General features: G+C 36.5%; 4 protein-coding genes across 7 annotated transcripts in view; 3 read left to right on the forward strand and 1 right to left on the reverse strand.

Moving 5' to 3' along the window:
- LOC125243964 (NACHT, LRR and PYD domains-containing protein 12-like) overlaps positions 1-21,567 on the reverse strand; it is a 283,026-nt gene that overhangs the window by 126,020 nt on the left and 135,439 nt on the right. The window lies entirely within an intron of this gene.
- The window catches only part of LOC125244015 (gastrula zinc finger protein XlCGF57.1-like), a 131,007-nt gene that overhangs the window by 12,082 nt on the left and 97,358 nt on the right, over positions 1-21,567 (forward strand). The gene's annotated exons all lie outside the window — the stretch shown is intronic.
- LOC125245066 (asialoglycoprotein receptor 1-like) lies at positions 11,190-13,223 on the forward strand. Its single transcript, XM_048155512.1, has 4 exons — positions 11,190-11,319; positions 11,475-11,602; positions 12,510-12,616; positions 13,080-13,223. The coding sequence occupies exons 1-4, from the start codon at positions 11,286-11,288 to the stop codon at positions 13,207-13,209; spliced, it is 399 nt and encodes a 132-aa protein (XP_048011469.1). The 5' UTR covers positions 11,190-11,285; the 3' UTR covers positions 13,210-13,223.
- On the forward strand, positions 16,143-17,384 carry LOC125244970 (C-type lectin domain family 4 member M-like). Its single transcript, XM_048155367.1, has 5 exons — positions 16,143-16,270; positions 16,364-16,651; positions 16,795-16,922; positions 17,028-17,125; positions 17,228-17,384. Exons 1-5 carry the CDS (start codon positions 16,249-16,251, stop codon positions 17,355-17,357), a joined length of 666 nt encoding a protein of 221 aa, XP_048011324.1. The 5' UTR covers positions 16,143-16,248; the 3' UTR covers positions 17,358-17,384.

Consider the following 21,567-nt stretch of genomic DNA (forward strand, 5'->3'; position numbering starts at 1 on the left):
TGTCGAGACCATACTCCACTCCAGAGCTCCTTCCACGAGAAAGCTATACAGACAAATAAATGGAAGTTGGTTTCTACTTGCTGTAGACAACGTCAGCTGGACCTGTTCCACTCTTCTATCAGTCTTGTGCTGCAATTTCTCCAAGTATAAAACTTGGATGGTTTATCTCCTTCTACCTTGAAGGTTTATATAGTGGCTATTTCCACTTATCATGCTCTGTTGGGGGACTCTTCTGTGGAAGAGACCCCCTATTTATACGCTTTCTCTGTGGTACCCAGAGGCTGAGGCCTTCTGTGCGTACAAAACTCTGGTCTGGGACTGGGCTATTGTGTTGGAAGGGTTAGCTGAGGCTCCCTTTGAACCATTAGAGGTGTCTGGAAGATTCCTCTCAAAACTGTCCACCTGTTGGCAATTTCATCTCTCAAAAGAATTGGAGATCTTCAAGCACTTTCGGTTGCTCCCTCATGTTTGGAATTTGCGCCTGGTATGTTCAGGACTTTCCTTCATCCTAGACCTGGTTATAAATCCAAGGTCCCCACCAACGTCCCAGGACCTATTGTACTGCAGGCCTTTTGTCCTCCTCCTCCTTTGATTAATCCGGATCAGGAAGAATGAGCAAGTGGGTGGTCGAGGCCATCTCTCTTGCCTATGAGTCATACGGGCAGCCTTCACCTTTGGCTGTCCGGGCACACTCTACTAGGGGTATGGCTGCCTCAAAGGCTTTGATCTCGGGGGTTCCCATTAACGAGATATGTGATGCGGCTGGGTGGTCATCTCAGCATACCTTCATTAGGTTGTATAACCTTGATTTAGGCTCCACTCCAGGGTCCTCTGTGCTCTCGTCGTAAGATAACAGACAGGCACTTGGTCTTATGGCCTAGTTGGGATAGCGTTCCCAAAGCGACTACACAGCGTCGATGTTCCCATGAAAGGGAACATCTCGGGTTACGTCTGTAACCCTGGTTCTCTGAATAAGGGAACGAGACGCTGCGTAGCTTAGCCATACTCCCTGCACGCCTGTGAGCGTCTGCTTCATCCATATCAGAAGCTGGCGTTCTTTGTTCTCAGGAGTGCTTTATAGTTTCCTGGTCCGTGACGTCACCCGCACTGACGTCCCGTCACACTATTGGTTCGATTTCACGAGTGCTTCAAGACAAAACACGCAGAGGCGTTCCCAAAGCGACTACGCAGCGTCTCGTTCCCTTATTCAGGGAACCAGGGTTACAGACGTAACCCGAGACGTTTTTCCACCTTTAATGTCAAGATTTGTATGAAGCCAGACCCAAGTATATTCCTTTTGGTATTCATATAAAATCCCACGTGGAGAACATAAGCATTAATTTAAATAGACTTGCACAAACAGACTTGCCCTATTCCTCTTTGGAACATCAACAAATTCAACATCATTTGGAATTTGGCCCATCAAAAGAAGAACTTGACTCATTCAAATGAATATAAACAAGAATTTGGAGGAATAAAATGTAGTCTTCCTCTCCATAGACCAGTGTATACAGATGGATCTAAGACAGTATCTAAGACGTATTCCAAGTGAAAGCTCAGTTTTTACTGCTGAAGCTTGTGCATTGCTTCTGGCTTTAGAACAAATAGAGAGAACACAACATTTTTTTTTTTTTGTACGGATTCTAAATCTTGCCTCCAAACTCTTGAATCTTTTAAAAGCTGTGATTTATCAATTTAGAAAAAAAATAATAAAATCGAGGCAAAACATGACATTCAAATTAATTGAAAAAATCTGAAAAATCGCCCAGCCCTACTTCAATTGCTACATTTTAGCTGGTCTCCCAGCCTGGTCATAGCTGGTTTTAGAGGGTTTTTGGTTAGCTAGGAGACTGGGAGGCTGGGAGACTAGCTTAAACCAGCTGAACACCAGCTAACCCAGGCTAAAAAAATCATGATATACATACATTTTACAGTAATTAGTTTGTGAGTTTTATCATCCCAAGTTTAGAAAATGCCAAAATCGCAGAAAGCACAGGCAGCTGCGAGATCAGACATCTGGGCAATAGTTGGTGGTGTAGATGCGGTTTTATAAAGTTTCCTGTCCATTGAAATATTAAAGCAAGACACCTCTTCAAAGTCGCCAGTGTGGTCAAGATTTCAGTGTGACACGCTGAAAAATAGAAAATGGCTGTATGTTGTATGAACATTCAGTAGAAAAAATATCAAAAGATTGGTTGAAGTGCAGAGCTTAAAAAAAAGAAAGTTCTCCAGGGACAGATGAAGACAAGAAAAGCACAGACATTAGCAGTGAAGGTGAAATTGACAATACAGAGGTGTCCAGTGTGAGTCAGGAAGAAAAATTAAGAGATTCTTCAGAGCCCGATCACAAAGACATTGAAAACAGTGAGTAAGACAGACACTATACAGGAAGCCAGACATGGAGAAAGGGATATTCTTAACTCTGAGGAAGTAGAGTTAGAGTCACAACATCCTGAGGTTGAGGCACTTGAAAGTGAAGGTGAAATAGAAACACAAAATTACACAGAACAGCCAGCCAGACTTTTGACATCTATGAATAAGTCAGATGGAAAGGAAGTACTGGACAGTCCTGTGGAGTCAGAGGATAGTTATGTTGATTTGCCAGACAGCACAAAAGAAGTGACATCTGACAGTGATTCTGAGACATCATTTCAAGGACACAGAAAAAGACACAAATGCTACAGAGAAATGCCATGTACCAAAGACAGACACTAGGGAGAAAATAGAAGGTTTGCAACAGAAACGAAGCAGGAAGTGAATCTGAAGAGAAGAATCAGAATCTTCCACTCCCAGTGGTTTAGGGAAGACAGCCAGTGATCAAGAAAAAAGGAAGTATAGAAAGTTGCCATGTATTCCATCCAAATTATCATTTCTCAAAAAGACTGGAAGAAGATTGCACTTCAGAAAGATTCAAGAACACTTCAAAAACCTTGGACCAACATACTGTACCAACAGTTCAGACAAAAAAATCCCTGCTGTGCTATAGGCAGCCGCAAGAGACATGTGCCTTATCTGAAGGTACAAGCACTTTGTAAATTTTCAACTTGTTATGTACGGTTACTCTTTCGTAATGCTGAAAGAGCCCAGTCGACTGTGCTCTAGCATTACAATGACAGTCAGGCGTAATGGTTCAATTCAACATCTGAAAACGGAAACCAGATTTATACCAGCAAGAAACATACGGAGAGGAAAAATAGCTAGAGCTATTTCTCAGGGTGTAAGCCATGCCTACTACAAAAGATTAAGATCAACACCTGTTCAAGAGTTGATCTCCAGAAATCTCACAGAAAGTTTGAATAAAAGCATACTTAACCCTTTAAAAACCCAGTGGACCGCCGGCGGGACGGTAGACTGTTATGAGGTTAAGAGCAGCATAGTAGACCAAAAATAACATTGATATGAAATTATTTCGGTTCTGTGTTCGCATATATCGGCTTTACAGACAGCTGGGTAGTATTGGAAAATCATGTTTAACCCCATTTAGACCATTAGCAGCTTAGGTGCAGTGGAGTTAGCAATCGAATCAAAATACATTGTTCCCCAATTATCTTAGTACACTTTAGAGGCTGTTTATCTCAGAATTTTAACAAAATATAGTGTAAATTCACTTACCTTACAAAACCGGTAATCTTCTATCAACAGTCGATAACGTATGATAAACTTGATCCCGCCTCTGCTTCAATTTCATTGGTTGAATCTGTGAACCAATCATTTTCCTTTCTGCCCTTAGAACATGTTTGAGTAAGTAAAACTCCCATCTGTGCTTCAGCGAATCACGATTAAAAACTGGGCCTGCTAACCAATCTGAGCACATAGTGTATTTTGGAGGGAGTGGCTTCATAGAAGCAGGAAGTCAAACGAGCCGTTCATATGACAGTGGAAACAGAGGTGTAGAATAAGGAAAATATTTAATTTAGGCTACAACACACTGTAATTCACACCTTCATAGCATGGAAATTTTCTGCCCATTTTGGCCCGTATGATTGGCAGCCTTTGCTTTTCCACCACACACTGAAGCGCTTGAGTGTAATGCGCCTCTTATTTACAATCCAGTTAATTTGAGATCTTGACACAGACACATCATTAGTCATTAGTGGCAAGAAACTTGCGTATGATAACATCATTGATAAGAAGCTGCAGAAATGGAAGTTTTCCCTTTCTCCCTTTGTAACTGTAGCCTATAAGTCAACATAAACAAACACACATTTGGACGTTTAATTAATGCTGAAAAGATGTCAATCCAACACGTCCCGTCATGATTGAAAAATACTTCCAAAATGAAAGCTTGAACCAACGTCATTTGGCCGTGAATTCCACGTCTTTTCTGCGTGTCCCTGGATGTTTAAATGTGTGATCTTCTGGATGTTAATAAGGTGTGTTGCTGCATAATTTAAGTGCATATGTAAGCCTGCATATAAAATAATCACACACCCATTGTGTAACATCGTGAAAGGCAATCAATTATGTCTTGAGGTTTACTTGAAAAAAGTTATAAAAAGGTCCAAAATCGGTCCAGTCAGACCTGAATGTCCTTAAAACGTTTTAATCACATGTACATCACAAACAATAACATTTGTAGACTCAAGCAAATTAAGAGTGTTCTGATTTAGCATAATATTTTATTGTGGATATAAAATTTTTGAACAGAAACAAATTTTCTTCAGTTTTACATAATTACATTTACAATACATTAATTTTTTGCATCCATTAACCAAATAACAAAATAAAACTACAAAATACTGAATTATGGATAACATGTGAAAGTTGTTTGGCTCATTTCCTGTGTTCACCTCCCCCAGCTCTTCCTGGAGCATGCTTTAGGTGTTCTGCCATTGCTTCATCAATTTCCGAGTCAGTGGCATTTGGGCTCCACCTCTTCACAGCATCTGAGGGAAGAGAACATGATGCAAAAAACAAAAAACATTCACATTTGAGGTAAATGACGTGTAATTAATTTGAAAATGTCTTGTGGTTCTACCACTAAATTTAAAATACAATGGAACAAGATTGTGTCCATTTCATGAAAGGCAATCAACATGTTTTACATTTTATTTTACTGTATAATAATCTTATGTCAATAATAGATGTTCTGCATTAAATGTGCATTACATTAGCGAGGAGAAAAACAAAACAGGAGGTCATTTAGAGAATTTCCCCTGATTTTTTTCAATGTCATAAGGCTAAAATTACCCTGAATTACAAAGTATAAATGTGTAGCCTTGAATGGCTTCTTTTCAAGGTTGCCACCAACCCTCATATTGAACTTCACCATTAGGGCATTTGACATTCTGTGAAAAAAATACTCAAGATTACTTCATCTCAGAAAAATTATCACATAAGGTCAATATTTCAATTAACAGTAATGTGCAGCATGCAATGTTAAAACATACACTTTCACAACCAGTCATCTATCATGTCATGTCAGTGCTATGAACTATGACCTTATCCATGTTCACAGTTTTTGTGACCGTCATTTATGACTTACACTGAAATTATGTTTTGATTTCTTGTTTTCCGTCTGGCTGACTGTGAGTCAGTATGGACACCTTAAAACTTCTGAACAAGTGGTGTGTGACAGATTATATCCCGAATTCAAGTAATATAAAAGGCTATTTTTATTATGGTGCCAATCATATATATATATATTTCCTGAAATATTATGCCGCACTACAACCTAACAATGCAAGGTAAATATGTACCTATTCATGACTTTGTTAACACAGTCTCTAACAGAAGATCCCCCAACTCTGGACCGTTTCTGAACTTAAATGTGACACCACAATCAAAATAATGTAATATGATATTTTATAAAGGGCTCTTGATCGATAGATAAATATGGATAAAGATATAAACCCGATTCCAAAAAAGTTGGGACACTGTATAAATTGTGAATAAAAACAGAATGCAATGATGTGGAAGTTTCAAATTTCAGTATTTCATTCAGAATACAACATAGATGACATATCAAATGTTTAAACTAGGGCTGTCAATCGATTAAAAACTTTAATCTAATTAATTACATACTTTGTGATTAATTAATCTAAATTAATCGCATACATAATTTTTGTTGTGAAAGTATTAAATATTTCAGTTCAAATGAATCAATGCAGGATTTTTCCTGGGTCAAAAAATGGTTTGGTGGTGACAGACATGGTCATCCACACAGTCAGTAAAAAGTGCCCTACCCACGTGATCTGTGAGCCCGATACTGACAATAAAGTACCCGTCACTGTAATTCTTTCTTGCCCTCTTTGCAAAAAAAAAAAAAAGTGATTTTATAGCTTTGTAAGAGAAGATGCTTTTTTGCTGAACCTGAAAAGTATTAAAAAGTAGCATTCAGAAGTTATATTAACTAATAATATAATTTTGTACCATATACAATTGAATGCACCTAGCTAACAACAACTTGCTTTGTTCTGGTTTCACCTCACTCCAGTCTAAACTTACTGATTTTATAGGTACATTTACTACACATTGTCATTTAAATAACCTGAAAATATTGAGGATTATTAAGGCTAATTTACTAACCACTCTTGCTAAATGGGGTAAGCACACTTATGTTCTCATTTTAGAGTTTTTCGAGTAAATGATTCATTATAGGCCGTGTGGACAGATCAGTTGTTGTCATGTTTCATTAAAATTAATATGTTCAAATGAGTCATTAGGTCGCAAATTAGACATTAGCGGACATTGACGTGTTGCGTGCGAATCGCAACTGTTATTAGGACATCGCAAAAGATTTGTCAACACAGAAAACACTTCACCACTGGATAGGATTTTCTTTTTGTTTACTGAAAGTGTGGTTTATGTCAGCTGCACGTGCAGGGCACCTGTCAGAGAAGATGAGGTGAAGTTTTTTTTTAGCACTATTCACACCCAGCGGTTATTCAGGAAAAACATTCTCCGAATGCGCCTCGTGAAACATGGATTCGGTCTTACGAACTTTTAGCATTGTGTCAGTTGATTTAGATTATTATGTGTGAGGTAGAGAGAGTGCAAAGACAGTGCTTACTTTGAAGACAAAGAGAACTCGCGCACACGAGGGAGGAGCTCTCTGCTCGTTCTGTCCGTCAGTGCAGCAGTCATCTGCCCTCCTTCAATTTACAGTCGGCTAGAAACGGCTCCAGGTTCAAAGGTCAATATGGATTAATCTGTGTTATTTTTTGTTAACGCATTATTTTTTCTCAGATTAATTAATCGAAAATTAACGTGTTATTTTGACAGCCCTAGTTTAAAATGAGGAAATGTATCATTTTAAGGGAAAAATAAGTTGATTTTAAATTTCATGACATCCAACATATCTCAAAAAAGTTGGGACAAGGCCATGTTTACCACTGTGTGGCATCCCCTCTTCTTTTTATAACAGTCTGCAAACGTCTGGGGACTGAAGGAGTCAAGTTGCTCAAGTTTAGGAATAGGAATGTTGTCCCATTCTTGTCTAATATAGGCTTCTAGTTGCTCAACTGTCTTAGGTCTTCTTTGTCGCATCTTCCTCTTTATGATGCGCCAAATGTTTTCTATGGGTGAAAGATCTGGACTGCAGGCTGACCATTTCAGTACCCGGATCCTTCTTCTACGCAGCCATGATGTTGTAATTGATGCAGTATGTGGTCTGGCATTGTCATGTTGGAAAATGCAAGGTCTTCCCTGAAAGAGATGACGTCTGGATGGGAGCATATGTTGTTCTAGAACTTGGATATACCTTTCAGCATTGATGGTGCCTTTCCAGATGTGTAAGCTGCCCATGCCACACGCACTCATGCAACCCCATACCATCAGAGATGCAGGCTTCTGAACTGAGCGCTGATAACAACTTGGGTTGTCCTTGTCCTCTTTAGTCCGGATGACATGGTGTCCCAGTTTTCCAAAAAGAACTTCAAATTTTGATTCGTCTGACCACAGAACAGTTTTCCACTTTGCCACAGTCCATTTTAAATGAGCCTTGGCCCAGAGAAAACGCCTGCGCTTCTTGGATCATGTTTAGATATGGCTTCTTTTTTGACCTATAGAGTTTTAGCCGGCAACGGCGAATGGCACGGTGGATTGTGTTCACCGACAATGTTTTCTGGAAGTATTCCTGAGCCCATGTTGTGATTTCCATTACAGTAGCATTCCTGTATGTGATGCAGTGCCGTCTAAGGGCCCGAAGATCACGGGCGTCCAGTAAGGTTTTACGGCCTTGACCCTTACGCACCGAGATTGTTTCAGATTCTCTGAATCTTTGGATGATATTATGCACTGTAGATGATGATAACTTCAAACTCTTTGCAATTTTTCTCTGAGAAACTCCTTTCTGATATTGCTCCACTATTTTTCACCGCAGCATTGGGGGAATTGGTGATCCTCTGCCCATCTTGACTTCTGAGAGCCACTGCCACTCTGAGAGGCTCTTTTTATACCCAATCATGTTGCCAATTGACCTAATAAGTTGCAAATTGGTCCTCCAGCTGTTCCTTATATGTACATTTAACTTTTCCGGCCTCTTATTGCTACCTGTCCCAACTTTTTTGGAATGTGTAGCTCTCATGAAAACCAAAATGAGCCAATATTTGGCATGACATTTCAAAATGTCTCACTTTCAACATTTGATATGTTATCTATATTATATTGTGAATAAAATATAAGTTTATGAGATTTGTAAATTATTGCATTCCTTTTTTATTCAGTGTCCCAACTTTTTTGGAATCGGGTTTGTATATATATATATATATATATATATATATATATATATATATATATATATAAACAAACAAATGATTTTAACAATCTAGCAAAGACTGTGAAGTTGAACTGAAAAAATTAACATGAATTTCACAATGTCATCATCTTGTGAGCTTTAGTGGAGTCAACAAATTTGTCTTTACACGTTAGCCAGACATTTTGTGCTACTTGATTGAGAAACTTATATGACTGCAGTCTTGCATGAATGTACATTATTTGAAACATATCTCAAAAGCACTATTAATATTTTTAGTGGTAAAACATTTGAATTCAAAAGAAAAAAAAGTACATCTTAAAGTGAAACCTTTAACCTGCTGTGATAAAATACTTTAGAGGAAGTGAAACTAATAAGTGGTTTCTGTTGCTAAGAGATATTTTCTCACATAAGATGTCTTAACTATATATCACAGCATATTTACATGCTCATGTCAGGTGGGCATCAGTTAGCCTACATTTTAAAACCTTTATGGCAACAATATAGCAAAATTTTATTTTGACTATGGCAACATTTTTATTAAAAAATATTTATTTGAATAGGACAACATTTGTATTTTAAAACCTTTATTTTAATATGGCATGACACTTCATTTTACAACATTTCTATGATTAAATCGCTGACTCCTCCCCATCAGCCAATCACTATACTCCATAGCAACGAGGTCAACCCTGCCCTTACTCTTAGCTTAAGACTTCAGTCTATTTCTTAGTAAAAGTTTGTCTCAGCAGCTTTGTGAATAGGTTTTAAGAGAAAACTCTTAGCTAAGAACTTTTACTGCTATTTAGGAGAACTCTTAGTGGTTAGATAAAATGTTTTGTGAAAACGGCCCACATATGTACATTTTAATCCTCCCAAAAAACTGCTAAAAAATAAACATGTGAGTGCGTATTATAGACTAAATAACATGTTACTGCCAGATAGTGCTGTTGCCACTCTCTCCTATTGCGGTCTTTAATTTTGAAATTAGCTGATGATCAATAAAATGCAGGTCATATTTGTTGCTTTAAGTGACACATTTATGTGGCCAAGTGTAAATGGAATTGTTTTGATAAATCAGAAAGCCATTTGATCAGTAAAAATGCATGAAGTGACCAGGTGTAAACAGACCCAAAGAGAGCCTGGGTGGATGTCAAGATTTTCTGTTAATATTATAATATATGTTAAGTTTTGTGGTGTGTTATTTTTATTCAAATGCCCGATTGCACATAATTAACTTCATTCTGTGTCAGCCTCATTGAATTAATAAAGTTTCTTGAACTTTTCTTGAAGCCTTCTTTAGTGTTGCATATTTTAACCTTTAGATGCACTAATATCAGATCAATTTTGTTCTGCATTTCTGACCAACTAGAGCAAGAATACACGAGCATAGCAGCCAGTTTATGCAATGGAAGAACAGTCTTTAACCACAATTAAGGGTAACACTTTATTTTGATGGTTCCGCTTAAGACATTCTACTGAAGTATCTTTACAACTACATGTCAACTAGATGCAAAAAAATGCATCCATCCATCATAAATATAATGCAATATAATCCAGGGGGTTTATAAAGGCCATCTGAATTGAAGCGATGTTTTTTTGTAAGAAAAACATCCGTATTTAAAACTTTATTAACTAGTTAATTAGCTATTTAACTTGTGGTTGAATTTATGGTTTATGATTGATCATTATATATATATATATATATATATATATATATATATATTGACCCATAATCCAAGCTAATTCGTTACACTGTACAACAACATTAAGTGTAATTTAATTTTCATGTTTAATAAAGATACATTGTTCTACAATTCACATTGTAGAGAAAGTGGTAAAAAGTTTAAATTATATTAATATCAAAGGGTTAACTTACAAGATGAAGGGGGAAAGAAAGAAGAAAAAAACAACTTTGATCTGTATCCTTCACCAAAACATTTTTTATATAAGCAGACAGGATATGACTGCTCAGTGCGGTCACAGTGGTGTAGTTCACGTTCAGCTAATAAAAGCATCAGTACACAGCAGCGTCCACACGAGCAACTCACACAATGGACTCCAAAAGACCGAAAATCTACAAGAGGACTCACGGCAATAGTAGCAATGAGATACAAGAACTGGACAGAGAAGATGGTGAGGAGATGATCACTGATGCCAACAGAGACACAAAGAATCATGACGTCAGGACAGAGACAGAGAACTCAGACACCGCCATATATCAAACACTTCAACACTCAGGTACTAAGACTCATTTCATTACAGCAACATAACATTCAATTCAAATGAGTGTTTGAGAAATATTTATCTTCATATCTGTAATTTACAGGAAGTGTTTGTGTGAGGATCAGAAGCTCCAGAGCAGCTCCAGTGTGTTTGGTGCTGCTGTGTGTTCTTCTGCTGACTGCAGTCATAGTGCTGGCCATCAAACTCACTAAAACGGTTGATGAGTTTTACATCAAGTACCAAAACATCACAGAAGAGATAAATGAGTTAAGAAAAAGGAAAAACAATCTTGAAAGAGAATACTACAAATTTATCAAATTATAATAAAACCCTGAATACAGAAAAATTGACATTACAGAAGGAGATGAAAGAACTGAGGCAACGGATACATAAAATAGGTAAAAAAAAACAACAACATTACACTAAAACTACACAACTATTCAGTATTTAAAGAATATAGTATGTATGTTTTGGGTTACCTGTTATAAATAAGTTGTGTCAGTCAGTGTGGAAGGAAATAAAGAGCTAATTGTTGTACTGGTTGTTCTTACAGATGGATGGAGTTGCTATCAATCCAGTCTTTACTTCATTTCCTCTGAGAAGAAGAGCTGGACTGAGAGCAGAAGATACTGTACAGACAGAGGAGCAGATCTGATCATCATAAACAACAGAGAGGAACAAGTGAGTGAAAGAGAATGATTGTTTGTGACCATACCTAAGTTTGGAGCAACAAAGGCTACGTTCACACCAAGGATGCTCAATTCTGATTTATGGCTCAGATCCAATGTTTTTGTAGAGCTGTTCACATTGTTGTTTTAAATGTGGCCAATATCAGATTCCAGTGTGAACAGATAACGGTCCTGGACTGACCCGCATGCGCAAAATAATGATAAAAAAGACATCACGCAGCACGCTGTCATATGGAAGTAAACATGGAGGACATTAAAGCAAGTGATTTCACTTATTTATTTTTAGTGTGCTATAGTGTGATTTATAGTGTGAAAAAAAGAGGAGGATGCAATAAAAGAGATAAAAGAGAAATTTATGGTAGGAGTCCTCGTGTTTTGCTTGTATATAGAGCTGTCACTGTAATACTTATGAGTTCTGACACATCATTGTCCTTCCACGTCGTGTATGTAAAACCCTTTGAAAGTGACTCCCATGAGTTCAGAATTGTGACGAATGTTGCTCTAGACTAGAGTGATGTAAAAGTCACATGAATTCTGATTTGACTGTTCAAACCGAGGTCGCACTGCAAAACATCTGATCTGTACCAGATTTAGTACCACATATGAAAGTCGGAATTGAAAAGATCAGGTTCCATGTGGTTTGTGCTGTTCACACTGTCATGACAAAAACAGATCTGAGTCACGTGAGCAAAAAGATCTGATTTGGGCTACATTTGCCTGCAGTCTGAACATAACCAAAGTCTGACAACACCTTCCTTTGTGGACATTCTGTGAGCGACGTGAAATTTGTCTGAACTGTACATCTTTGTTTGCAATGAATTTCTTGAATGAATGTATTAATTATTCGGCCAACTTAGATAACAGTTTTGCTGCTTTAAGTATGTTTCTTCATTCATTAGGAGTATTTAAAACAAGTTCCAGGTGGCACTGATGTCTGGATTGGTCTGACTGACAGTGATGTGGAGAACACATGGAAATGGGTTGATGGCACCAACATGACCTCTGGGTGAGAAATCACTCCTGTAAAACTACATCCACCAAACTCGGCACAGACCTACAGTCTGTTCTGACTTAGTCTGTCAATCTATCAATATATTTCAGCCCTTTTATAACCTATCAATACAAAACCACCATAGCAACAAAGTACAAACTTCCTGGAAATGCCTAAGCAACCACATAGCATGCCTTGGTAACTGATCAGAACACTTCAGATACACCGTTGCAATCATAAAGTACACTGTAGCAACCATATACAACCACCCAAAACACCATAGCAATCAACAACCACTTGATCAACTGCCTACAGTCATTCTGTATATCTGTGTGACTGTACAGCCATTAAAACAAGCTTTTAAAATGCTTTTAAACATTAAGACAAAATTAAAGTTAGTCTTGACAAACTTTATCTCACAGTTAGTATCATATCGCACAGAAAGCAGCACTGAACATCTAATGCTGATCTGTTGCAGGTTCTGGAGGGATGGAGCACCAAGTGATAGCGCTGGTGATAAGGATTGTGCCATAAATCTGCCATCAGGGTTTGCTGATTATTCATGTAAAAAAACTTTTAAATGGATCTGTGAGAAGAACACATCTTAATTTACATTGCTATAAAGGGTTTCTCAAACTGTTACCCCTGGGGGTAACATACGCGAACAAAATTGTTAATTTAACTCATTTAAATTAATATTAAAAATGAGCATGTATTTCTCTGGCAAAATTTTGTTCTTACCTCATGTTTTGCAGTCTAAAATGACATAGAAGCAGCATTTATGATAGATTGTGTGCCGAATGCTGCCTTAAGTTTCCCGTTCTCGATGTAATAAATCATCTAAGAACAAATTATCATTAAAAAGACTCAAACACTGATACAAAAACATACCTTGTGTGAGTTCATTTATTTATGAGGGAGAATTCTATTATATTTTTATACAACAGTCAAAAAACAAAACGTACTTTTAAACACCGATTCATATTTACTCTATTTTGCAACGAAAAAATATTTCTAACGAAAACCAGAGCAGAACAACACACGAATGCGGCTTTGAGCTGAGAGTCAATGATTCTGATTCATCCACCTTGCTTCGTTATATTCACAGTGAAAGTTTTAGTTTAATATTTAAAAGTATCTGAAGTATTTCTCTATTAAACATTTTTTATTTAAAACATTATTTTATAAAGTCCAAATACTAACATTACTGTCCCTTAATGGAAAAGGTGTGTTCGAAGTGGAAGAGAGGGGGTATGCAATAATCCCTTCAGGGGGTACTCCATTAAAAAGTTTGAGAACCACTAAAAGGGTTGTTACCATTTGTCTCTTTCTCTTTTTGTTCTGAAACATAGTTCTGCAAGTCTGAATAAATCATCTTTATCATTAAAACACTGGCTTTATTTATGATTCTATTTATTTTGTTACTGATTAATGGCTTCATCCACCATATTCACAGTGAGAAGTTCCAAATTAACATTACTGAATGTGTTTCATGATTAACCCTGACATTTGTGGAGAAGTTTTGACTTTTTTCTTTTTTCAGTTGTTCATAAACATATAAATGACAAAAGTGTCATTACACTGTATTCAGCACAAACTAGGCTACAATAATATGTGAGGAACATGTATGTACATGTTTGTATTTTTGAAGGAATAATGTTTATGCGTGGTTATTGAAAAAACAAAAAACTTAAGTCACTGAAATAAGGCCAAAAAAAGTATATTAAATCTGTGTTCACAAGACTTCTGGGTATTGGAGGTTGTAGACTAGAGTTTTTGCTTCAGAATTATGTAAAAATTATGCTGCCTACTCCTTCATATAAAACAATATATTGATTTAGTTTTTGTAAGACACTTTTTGTCAAGAAACACAGTATGCGTGGAGGTGTGAATCATCATGAATAATGGGTCATTTACACCTGAGAAGACAAAAGAATCACATAATAATGACCTGAAATGACTTGCATATTAATGAGGCCTTTCAGCCAGGTAGGCTGTGAAAAAACCCCTCTGTAATAATGTCTCAGCTCATCATAAACAGCAATACTGTGAAATATTATTACAATTTAAAATAATGGTATTCTATTATATTCTTTAAAATATAATGTATTTCTGTGATGCAAAGTGTCTGAACAATTATGTTACCTCTATGGCATTTCATATAGGCTTTTAGCTTAAAAGCATGCACATTTGGAGAAATATTGATGGATTATCATATGTTTATGTCAATTTTCTATACTGAGAAGTAATATTTATTGTCATCACTATGAGTGCTGGATACTTTCAATTCATACTTGCAGCCGGAGGGCGCTCTGTACACCTTTAGGCCACAAATTCATATAAAGAAGAAAAGGAACTAGGAACTAACGGCATGTCTTCTAGAGATCGCTAACCATGGCTTTAACATCCAAATAAACACTTTTCAAGACAATAAATACACGATTGAGACAATGCATACAAGTATTGCCTCTGAATTTGCGTCTGAATAGCGCTGGCTCCGTGGGCGTGGCCGCATTAGCGGGTAATGAGCTGAATCTCGGACTTCTGACATGGCTCTCTTTTCATACAGATTACATAAACACAGAATGTTTGTTTTTCGATTTGACTTACATGATTTAAAACCTGACATTTCAACGTTTCTTTAGACATAAGTGTCATTTTTTTTTGTCATTAGTATTCATAAGTTACAGTTCATTTTCTGAGAACTATCAGATTGGACTTCGTTCAGAGGGAGACGAGAGATCACGCATCATGTTAGTTTTCTTTATTTTACAAAAAGCACAACATTGTGTTTTTACTCTGAGTGTACACAAATAAAAGAAGACATTCTATAGTTTCAATTGATATATTACTTATGTCTGTTTTGCTGCAATGTGAAACAAATCCTGCAAAACGCGCCGGTGCATTTTCGGACCTCAGGGAGTTAAAGTTTAGTCCATCTTTAAATAAACTTTTCCTGATAATTTACTCACCCCCATGTCATCCAAGATGTTCATGTCTTTCTTTCTTCAGTCGAAAAGAAATTAAAGTTTTTGATGAAAACATTCCAGGATTATTCTCCTTATAGTAGACTTCAATGGGCACCAAACAGTTGAAGGTCAAAATTAGTTTCACTGCAGCTTCAAATTGTTCTACACAATCCCAGACGAGAAATAAGGGTCTTATCTAGTGAAACCATCACTCATTTTCTGAAAAAAATGGAAAATTATATAAGTTTTAACCATAAATGCTCATCTTGAAAGTTTATTTAAAAGTGGACTAATCCTTTAACTCAACAAATGAAGTGAGATTGGGGTGTGGCTATTTTTTTTTTCTTCTTCTTTACTTAAATTCTCTATGGTGAGGCTAGTAATGCGGAAACTTCACACTTAAGAGGAAAATAATCAACTTCAATCACTTACAAGAAGTAAGAAATGTTATTACATTGATATAAAAGGCTTAACAACATGACTACTTTTACTAGTATTGTACAAAAATATTTTAACATAAATCGTTGCTGTTTATCTGCAAAACCTTTTTTATATAAGCAGGATATGACTGCTCAGTGCGGTCACAGTGGTGTAGTTAGCGTTGAACTCTGAAAGTATCAGTACACAGCTGTGTTTTCACACAAGCAACTTACAAAATCTGACTCTAAACGACTGAAAATGTGCAAGAGGAACAGCACAGGTATTGAGATTTATTTGATTATAACAATCAACACACATATTTTAGTCATGTGAGTAATTAAGAAACATTTATCTTCATGTCTGTGGTGTTCAGGAATTGATTCTGTGAGGAACAGAAGATACAAAAGAGCTACAGTGTGTTTGGTGCTGCAGTGTGTTCTTCTGGTCGAGGCGATCATATTGCTGGGTCTCGAACTCAGAACAAAGACTGATGAGTATGAAAACAGTGAGGACAAATACAACCAACAAAGGAACAAGGAACGTGATGAGATCCAAGGCTTGTTAAAAGAGAAAGATAAATTGGAGAAAGACATTAGCAACACGACTAATCAAAATAACCAGTTAAATGAGGAGAAAAAACAACTGTTAGCACAATTTTTGGGTAATCTTGAACTTCACTTAAACTACACAAATGTTTAGCATTAAAAAGATGCAGTGTTTATGTGGTTTATGCGGATATTAGTAAGTTTCAGTTCAGTGTGGACGAGAACAAACAACTCATAACTAAACTGGTTGTGTTACTAGATGGATGGAAGTGCAATCAATCCAGTTTATACTACATTTCCTCTGACACGAAGAACTGGGCTGAAAGTAGAGAAGACTGTTTGAACAGAGGAGCAGATCTGATCATCATAAACAACAGAGAGGAACAAGTGAGTGAAACATTGATTGACTAATTCAGATTCATGATTCAGTTTACTCACATTAGACGTGTGTTAGCTGACATACTACAGAAATGATTTCACTTCTATTATTAGGAGTCTTTTAAAACTAATGCTGAATTCTGGATTGGTCTAAATGACAGTGATGTGGAGGGCACATGGAAATGGGTTGATGGCAGCACACTGACCTCTGGGTGAGAAATTACTGAACTGAACTGATTAATATGATATAAATGATTATCATATCACACAGAAAGCAGCACTGAACACCTAATGCTGATATGTTGTATATGCAGGTTCTGGGCGTCTGGACAGCCCAACATGGGCAAAGAGGAAAACTGTGCTGTGCTGAATCCATTAGGGTGGTATGGTTATCCATGTGATAATGTTTTTAAATGGATATGTGAGAGAAAAAAAGCACCTTAAAATAAAATCTGTAATGTGATGGCAAATAGAAAGCAGGTAAAAAAAAAATAGTTACATTTGTATTTGAAAAAAATAATAGTTGTACTTTTTTGTAAGCTATAAGTCCTACTGTATTAAATCATCATTATTAAATTAAGTAAATTAATTTGTGTTTCTGTTATATTTTATTGTTGCATGTGTGCAGCTTATCTGCAGTTTTCTGTCATGTTAATATGTACTCAACATAAAAAAAAACCCGACAACAACAAAAAAACTGTTCCAATATCTCAATACCACTGATATCAAAAGCAGAACTACCAAACGATGAGCTCCAACACACATCAGATCAAGAGTCTGCAGCCTCACACTAGGAACAACAGACTTATTTTAAATCTAGGCTAACGGCTTAAATCTGGCTAATATTCACATCCTAAACAACAAAAAGCATTTCCTATGATGCTGAGGAGACGGTAGAAATTTAGGGAATAGTCAGTCTTTATTTCCACAGACATGAACTGAAACCTGTGTACATCTGAGCACTTAACAAACAGCATCAGTCTGCTTTTAACCAATAATATATAAGTTTCTCAATCAAGTAGCACAAAATTTGTCTGGCTAATGTGTAAAGACAAATTTGTTGACTCCACTAAAGCTCACAAGATGATGACATTTTGAAATTCATGTTAATTTTTTCAGCTCAACATCAGAGTTTTTGTTATGTTGGTAATATCATTTGTAATTATAAAAAAAAGAGAGCATTCAAAGGCAGAATATTTAAATCATTACTTTTTAATGGATTTGTTACAAGACTTGATCAGTTCTGGTTTCCTACAGCTAAAATATGCCACAAAGTTACTCTGAAACGCTGTGAGACATTTTGACCATAGTGGTTTTGAGTCTCGACAGCATAAGTGTAGGAGCAGAAGCTCAGAGCAGTACAGTCCCAGAACAGACACAGAACAACATTCACCATCTGAATGATTTCAATACATTATTAAAAGTTATCAAAAAAGTTGCCTTTTTATCATCTTAACAGGATATCACGTGTTCATGACCACAGTTGCAAAAACAGACCACTTCAGAGCAGTGCGGTTCACTTAAAGCAACGTCATGACTTTTTCATAATTACTGCAGCTTCAGATCCTGACACCATGTTTCATAGCAAGGCTTGAAATTGTGAGCATTTTGGTTGTGCATGCACCTGAAATTTACTCTGTGCAACCTCAATTTATTTGGAAGCATTTGTGCAAGTGAAAATAATTGTTGAGGTGTGACCTGTTTTCATTTCTCTACAAACATTGCACAGTATGTGCCTGCTGTGAGCTGATACAGTGACCGGTCCAATCTTCTATCCAAATGTTACATAACCAGTGTTGGGTGTAATGCATTACAAGTAACTTGAGTTATGTAATCAGATTACTTCTTCAAGTAACTAGTAAAGTAACACATTACTTTTTCAATTTACAACAAAATATCTAAGTTACTTTTTCAAATAAGTAACGCAAGTCACTTTTTCCACATTTATTGACTGACAGCTCTCCTGTCCCCATATTGAGAGAAATAAAGTGTTGTGTGCGCTGTGTGAACATGATGGCATTGTAGTTTTAGACTAAATGTGAACATGCATTTACTCATCTCACTTGCACGAAAACATTCAGTATTCCTCAAAATGAATAAAAACAGTGAAATGCAATCTCAGAATTTTTGCTAACCTGTAATAATAAACTATATTAAATTACACAAATATACTTTATGTATTTAATCTCAATTATTAACCAATGTCCTTTGCTGCTGACCTTCAATATACCTAATTCAACCATACTCATGAAGCAAAAAAAATACTTTAGATTAGATTTAGAGATAAGAGTGTTGAACTCTCTTCTCCTGTATCCTATTCTTCTTTAATCCAGAATAGCAGCACGGCTGAAAGGTTTGTTTAAGTTGCGCCCTCTACTGTACAGGTGTAAATATGCATTTCCTTCAGCCTGAAGCTTATTCATTTTACTTTTGGTGTGAAAGGGCCTTTATGCCAAAAACAGAACTTTTTTGTTGTTATTAAAAAACAAACAAGCAAGCCCAGCCCCGGTGAGAAAAAGTAACGCGAAAGTAATGTAACGCATTACTTTTCATAAAAAGTAACGAAGTAACGCAATTAGTTACTTTTTTAGGGAGTAACGCATTATTGTAATGCATTACTTTTAAAAGTAACTTTCCCCAACACTGTACATAACCGATTCAAATTTTTACATTCTTAACTTTAATACAGATTTAAGATATTAGCAATCAATCACTCCCTTTCTTTGAGCTCCTTTATCATGTTGAATGATGAAAAGAACACAGAGACATTTTGTTAAGACAAAGTAACTGTGGATCCACCAGCAAAGGAAAGAATGGCTGAAAGACTCTGAGTGGCTCCACTATGAAAATGGCACAATGCAATGCGTTCACTGTAAAGCCTGTGGGACAGAGGTTGCAGGTACCACAGAGCTCACCACTGAATCCACATGTTTTAAGCACGAGAGCTTGATTAAACACGGACAAGTGTGTGGCAAAGTATTCAGGTCAGGTTTGATTGTTGAAGCTTTTATTCTGCCCAACTGGCAGAGAGCTGAATGTGAAACTTAAATTTAAAGAAATCTGTTAATATACCATTTTGCTGGTATTCTTATTTTTTTGAAGTTGGGGGCACCAGTAGAATGAGCACTGAGGGACATTGCTGAGACACAAGAGATGAACAGAGAAATGAAGAGACGATGATTATGCCAACCTACACAGACCAACAGTATTCAGGAATGACATTCAGCATTAGCAGTTAAATGTCTGAAACCTTGAAGGCACACTTTTTGTAATTTCTTTCTTTCAAATGTTTCACCCTAAACAAAATAAATAAATAATATTTTTAATATGTTATAATGTTGTAAATATCATGAGATGAAGACTCCATATCAGTAACTTAATGTACAGTAGCTTCCTTAACCACAAAAGGTCTGGGCAACATGTATAGTCATTGTAGCAACACAGAATGGGAAAACTGTTTTTTTTTTTACTTTCTTCTATCTTTTATTAACATGTAAAGGCATGTGAAAATACAGAGAAAGAAAATTAAAATCATTTATATTTCATGGATTTGCTGCAGTCAGTCGTGTGTTCCCAACTGAATAAAGGTAGCAAAACTTCTGTTCTAAAAGCATAAACCTTTTTCATAAAAGACGTTTTAACTTTTTTTTTTCATTCTCCAAATCGAAACGAATGCAAACAAGATCACAGAAAACCATCAATTGAAACAGAGTGCACTGAAAAACGCTTGTTTAAAATACCCAGTGCAACTAGTATCAACTGTGTTTGTTATAAAAAGACTGAAACTGTAGTGAAGGAGTTGTAACGATTTGTACAGTTATTAATCAATTTATGGGTGGAATATGAATATAATAATTCATAAAGCTTTATGAATTATTATGCACATACCGACCCAAGGGGGAATTAAACATATATTGTGAATTAATTGCAATGAATTATAATCAATCACATATATGCTTAGTTCTGGTTTAATAATTATGTAGAAAACTATCGGTCCGTCCAGCAAACCGGTAAGTTATCCACAGACTATTACGACAGAAATGTTATCCTCTGGCCACGAGGATAAATTCCTATGATAGCATCCAAACGTAAAGCAAGGATATAGGATCGAAACGTTAAAGTGACCTGGCTTTGTTGAAATGAGCAAAAAGAACAATCGAGCATGAATAATGTGTTTAATATACGGAACGGGTAATACAAACTACGACTACAGAGGTTATACGTCTAAAATATATACAGAAGGTATACACATATATATACACAAGAGTGAAAATGAAGAAAAGACAGGAAAAGAAAGATGATCAAAGAATGGCAAATTACACAGTTAAACCTTTTTGAGGGAGCCAGCACAGAAATCAGTTTAAACAAATTTCAGAGGAATTATAATACTTGCTTATTGGTTCAAGTCTTTGTGTAGCAGTTTCAATGCGCCTGGCTTGGTTGGTCCTTTCCGAGAGGGTTTCTCCGGCGGGGTTTTCAAACGAGGTTTAACTGACACGTAAGATGCCAGAGGAGAAAGAAGAGAGAGAGAGAGAGTCCAAGGAGATGGTCGTCCCGGAAGGAGAGCGCGTGATGGCAGCGCTGTCGCCTGAGGCAGTTCAGGGCAGTCGAGAGACAATCGGGAGACAAAGGAGAAGGTGTGTGTTGTTGTTTT

This window comes from Megalobrama amblycephala, linkage group LG1, assembly GCF_018812025.1.
Source record: "Megalobrama amblycephala isolate DHTTF-2021 linkage group LG1, ASM1881202v1, whole genome shotgun sequence".
NCBI classification, from domain to species: Eukaryota; Metazoa; Chordata; class Actinopteri; order Cypriniformes; family Xenocyprididae; genus Megalobrama; species Megalobrama amblycephala.

What these genes read in the sequence shown, in the direction of transcription:
- LOC125244970 (XM_048155367.1), top strand. Translation starts at nt 16,249, where the DNA reads ATGTGCAAGAGGAACAGCACAG. An exon ending in TAAACAACAGAGAGGAACAA is followed by an intron (nt 16,923 to 17,027) that starts GTGAGTGAAACA and finishes TTCTATTATTAG; the next exon opens with GAGTCTTTTAAAACTAATGC. An exon ending in GGCAGCACACTGACCTCTGG is followed by an intron (nt 17,126 to 17,227) that starts GTGAGAAATTAC and finishes TTGTATATGCAG; the next exon opens with GTTCTGGGCGTCTGGACAGC.
- LOC125245066 (XM_048155512.1), top strand. Translation starts at nt 11,286, where the DNA reads ATGAAAGAACTGAGGCAACGGATACATAAAATAG. An exon ending in TAAACAACAGAGAGGAACAA is followed by an intron (nt 11,603 to 12,509) that starts GTGAGTGAAAGA and finishes TTCATTCATTAG; the next exon opens with GAGTATTTAAAACAAGTTCC. An exon ending in GGCACCAACATGACCTCTGG is followed by an intron (nt 12,617 to 13,079) that starts GTGAGAAATCAC and finishes GATCTGTTGCAG; the next exon opens with GTTCTGGAGGGATGGAGCAC.